The 4,789-nt window shown below is 35.7% G+C and overlaps 1 protein-coding gene across 1 annotated transcript; it reads right to left on the bottom strand.

Moving 5' to 3' along the window:
• Positions 1-1,133: 1,133 nt before the first annotated feature.
• LOC145813251 (protein FAR1-RELATED SEQUENCE 5-like) lies at positions 1,134-2,656 on the bottom strand. The gene is made up of 2 exons (XM_082908534.1): positions 1,351-2,656; positions 1,134-1,192 (listed from the first exon to the last, which is right to left on the bottom strand). Exons 1-2 carry the CDS (start codon positions 2,654-2,656, stop codon positions 1,134-1,136), a joined length of 1,365 nt encoding a protein of 454 aa, XP_082764660.1.
• Positions 2,657-4,789: the final 2,133 nt, after the last annotated feature.

Here is a 4,789-nt window from a genome sequence, read left to right as displayed (position 1 = left end):
GTTATGACATCTAAATGCTCTAGCTAAAATCTATCTTGGCATATCAAGAAATTAGAATTAAGTAGCCACACATAAAATTTGCAAAGCAAATGTAAACAAAATGAACATAATTTGAACTGAAAAGATGCCATAAAAGTAATCACCTAGAGACGTATCCGCATCAGTGAACGCTGAATTTTGGACAACTTGTGCATCACAACTATGCAAGTCATTAACATCCTTGCTCAACTGCACTGGAGACGTATCCACATTAGTGACAAAAAGTCGTCTCTTCACAGGGTGGATCTTACATGGCCTCATATTATTCCTGGGACGCTTCGGTGTAAAAGGGGTGGGAGTACCAATTGGATCATAATCATCGTATTCCTCAAACAAATTGCTACCCACTTGTCCCGTTTTATGATCGTTTTGGGGGCAAGTTCTCCTCGTGTGGCCGACGACCCTACATTGTCAAGTAAATCACCAATCATTAAAGAGAACAAAAATGCCAAGACAACCTCACAATAAAAAAATTAAGACACAAAGCACAATATAATGTATACCTGCAACATTGGCATCGCCTTGGCTTTCGAGGTTTAGCCATGTAGGATCCCGCAGTATTCCCCTTCGTGTTCACTACTTTCGGATCCCCAACCCCAAATGGCGGTAGTGAACTTTTTCCTTCATCAACATTAGTTCCCTTGGCCATGCAAAGCTGCTTCATCCGACATGTCATAGTGAAAAATGCATTCCTAGCCTCTTCAAATCCTTCAGATGTTTGTGAGGCATAGTAACACATTTCAGTAAAAAAGGAGCAAAGAACCCCAAAGCGTGTCTCCTGTGTGAGAGTGCTAGAGAATTGGGCTTGGCAATGTTGTTCACCAACCTTTCTTGCTTGCTTTGTCCAACGATGCATCACACAACCTGGGGGAATTTCAGTCATGTGTTCACATTTCATCACAAAAATCATATGGCTGCAAGGAAGTCCAAAGAACTCAAACTTTTTGCAACTACATTTCATTATGCTAGTTGCGGGATGGTATGACACTTCCCATGTGGAACCAAATTCAGTGTACTTTGAAAATTTGTATATGCGATGATCGAACTCCTCTTTCCTTCTATCAAAAATCAACAATGCTTCCTCAATTATTTCATTACGGAACATTAAGAACAAACGTCTGGTAAAGATGGTTGCTGTATGTTTCTCTAGAGGCTGAAGTGTTGTGGTAAGACAAGGATCACTGTTGTCAGTTTTTGCCTCGGCATCCGCTTCTTTGTTCTGTAACCGATAAAGGGCCATGTCAAAACATCTAACAAATTCGAATAGTTTCAGTTTTCGTTTGAGGCGCTCATTGAAAAAAGCATGCATACCCTCACAACGCTGACTGCTCTTCATTCCAGCAAAAAAATGACCACGCAAATATGACTGAGCCCGCATGCCTTTGTTGTTGTAGGTGCCTGATACCCACTTGTTATTTTGAAGGCCATATTTTCTAACCATCTTACTCCAAGCTTCCTCAAATACAACCTCATTCGCATCAAGATCCACGAGATGCTTGAAATGTCCCTCGAATCCATCAACTCGAACATTTCGCTTGGCATTTCTGTGCATATGCCAATTACATAGACGATGCTTGGCACTCGGGAAGACTTTTTGTATTGCCTCATGCATGGCCATATCCCCATCTGTCAACACTGACACCGGTCTTTTGTTATCCATGGCCTCTAACAACTTCTGCAAAACCCATGTGTATGTTGCAATTGTCTCATCAACAAGCAAGCTGCATGCAAATATGGTGGTTTCAAAATGGTTATTGACCCCGGCGAAAATAACAAAAGGTTTGTTATATGCATTCATTTTATAAGTTGTATCGAAGACCAACACGTCACCAAATGCAGCATAGTCTAGGCGAGACCTTGAATCTGCCCAAAACAATTTGTCAAGCCGATTCTCTTGATCCTTGTCATACTTGTAAAAAAGGTAAGGGTCAGCATCAGCTTTTGCACATAAGTAAGCCAAAGCACACTCCGCATCACCATCCTTCATTTCTACTTTGCGCTCAGCTTGAATATAATTGTGCAAATCCTTGGGAATAAAGCCCACGTTCGCGAAAGACCCAGATTGTTGCACCAACAAATCCATTATCTGGCTTGTCTTGACACCAACATCGTGCAAAGTCTTTACTTGAGCTTTGTCGGGGATCTTTACAAACCTATGCGACCGAAGAAATGGCACACATGGTGATGTTGCCAATGGATGGTTATGTTCCATGTTAAAGTGAGTGACAATGTATTTGCCTACATCCAGATTGTACCTTATGTGGAAATGAGCATCACAACCAACTCTAGTCAATGCCTTGGCAGCTCTTTTTCGATCAATACGGGCCAAGTGTTGCTTTGCTCTTTGGCCTTGCCTTGAGCATACCCATTTTCTACTAAGAACCTTTGTTGCCTGCATTGTTCGCGTGTCTTTCCTAATGCTAAATCCCACAACTTTAGCATATTGATTATAGAAATCATTGGCATCCTCTTCTGAATTGAATTGCATTTCAAGAACATCATTCTTGGTTAAACTTTGAATAGGGTCATTTGCATGGGAACCTAATTCTTCTTTATTTCCACAAACTTCGTCATCTTCAAGCTTGCGCTCAAATTTGGTACATCCAAAAGGATCCATGATAACTACATCAAAAACAATACGAAAAGAATAACATTATCTTATAAAATGAATGAAAATTCCTAAAATCACATAAGAGAATTTTGTAAAAGAGCAAATAACAGACAAAAACAATAGTAGAATAATGTACATAGATTTAATGACATAGTTATTGAAAACATTCAATAACTTTCCATTAATGACATAGTTATTGAAAATCAAAATAAATAGAGAATGATTTTGTAATCAACAATCAAAATATTGGTTGATCAATAGAAACACAATAAAATAGAAACAAAGAAAAGGAAAAAGCAAATAAATAAAAATATATGGAGACTCATTAAGGCAATTCATTTGGGTTCTTTGGCAAATAACTAATCAAACTTATAACTTTATAGCAAAGAATTAATAAAACAAATAAAAATAAAATGAATTTTATTTCGACTTTATATAATGTTAGTAATTAGAATTCACAGAATTTTTTTGACTTATCCTCCTTGTATAAGTTAAGATCTATTCTTTAATATCACGGAACGTCTTTTTTTCTTAAGACTTCAATAAAAGATTATTTTGGAAAACAAAGAATAATTCATTATGAATTAAGACCTAAGAAACTTCGGAATTCTGGACTAAATCAATGGAAAAACTGGTTAAAAGGTCATTATCAATACCATTTATCTCAAATTAGATGGTCTAGATTAATAGCAGCAAAATGGAAAAATAGAATCAATCAATGTCGTACAATTCAAAATCAATATTTAAACAAAGAGAATTCATATGAAAAAGACCTATTAATTCATTACAAAAAACAAAACGACTACGAAGTATATTCATTACCAAATCAAAATGAGAATTTTCAAAAATACTATAGATATAATCTTTCATCTTATAGATCTATTAATTATGAAAATAAGAGGGACCCATATATTTATGGATCACCATTCCAAGTAAATAAGAATCGAGAGAGTTCTTATAATTACAACACACATAAACATAGGGGCAAATTTTTTGATATACTAGGGGATATCCCTATCAAAAATTATTCAGGAAAAAGTGATATTATGTATATCCCTACCAAGCAAATTACTTTTTTTTAATATAAATGAAAATGGTAGTGAAAATAAAAACGTCAATAGAAAGCAAAAGGAGGTTATACCCTCGAATGAAAAAAAAAATTATACACGTGTTCAAATGAAAATGAGGTTATCTGTCCAAAAATTTATCTATATGTTCAAATGTTATTTATCTGTACACATATCACGTACTTTTCTAATTACTTGTCTAAATATCACCTAATTATACACGTGTCACCTATTTGTCCCACCTTACCATTACCAACCATTGTTGCCAGCTACCGCCATCCGCCAACCATTGGCAACTTTTTCAACAACTTTAGGAGTAATAAACGAACCAAACAACTTGAGCTCGACTTTTGTTCAGCTCATTAAAAACTCGTTCGAGCTCAGTTCGTTAAGTAAATAAGCCAAACTTGAATAGTTATTTGCTTGTTCGGCTCTGTTTGATGAATCTAAAACTACAAAACTACTTCAGGTCGGCTTGAGAAAAACTCATTTGATATCGACTCGAAAATTTAACGAACCAAAGTTGAACAAATTTTAAAATTCGCTAAAGTTATCAAAGCAAGTTATAACAATCAACTGTTCAGCTCGTTTATTATCCCTAAAGAGGGTTTAAATAGGACCATAACTATTTGTCTTCTCATTTTACATCCCCTCCATACCTTATTCTCTCTACTACTTACAACACAATTTTGGAAGCAATTATATATGTAGAATCACTTGAAAATAAAATAAAATAAACATCCTAGAGGATTCATGCTTCGTCTGTGATGGGTGGCTGTAGGCAAAAATCTCAGTATAGAATTTTCAAATGTCTATCAAAATTAATGAATTTACTTGAACCAGACTGTCTTGTGATGTATTTGCCCTAGAGTTCTTTCTTTTCAAACATGTACATTTCTCTAGTCCCTCAAAATTATGTTTATTTTTGTCATGGGTGGGAAGCAAAAGTATCAGTTCAGAATTTCCAGACATTTACATGTCATTCAACAAATTTGAGTTCAACCAAAAATGAATTCAATCTTTCTCTCGTGACATCATCTCCCTCTAAAAAAAAGACAGTACACCCGCAAGT

The sequence above is a fragment of the Camellia sinensis genome, chromosome 15, assembly GCF_055761805.1.
Source record: "Camellia sinensis isolate YWXY chromosome 15, ASM5576180v1, whole genome shotgun sequence".
Taxonomy (NCBI): Eukaryota; Viridiplantae; Streptophyta; class Magnoliopsida; order Ericales; family Theaceae; genus Camellia; species Camellia sinensis.
Note: the sequence above shows the minus strand (reverse complement) of the source record. Positions and strands in the feature narration are given on the sequence as shown.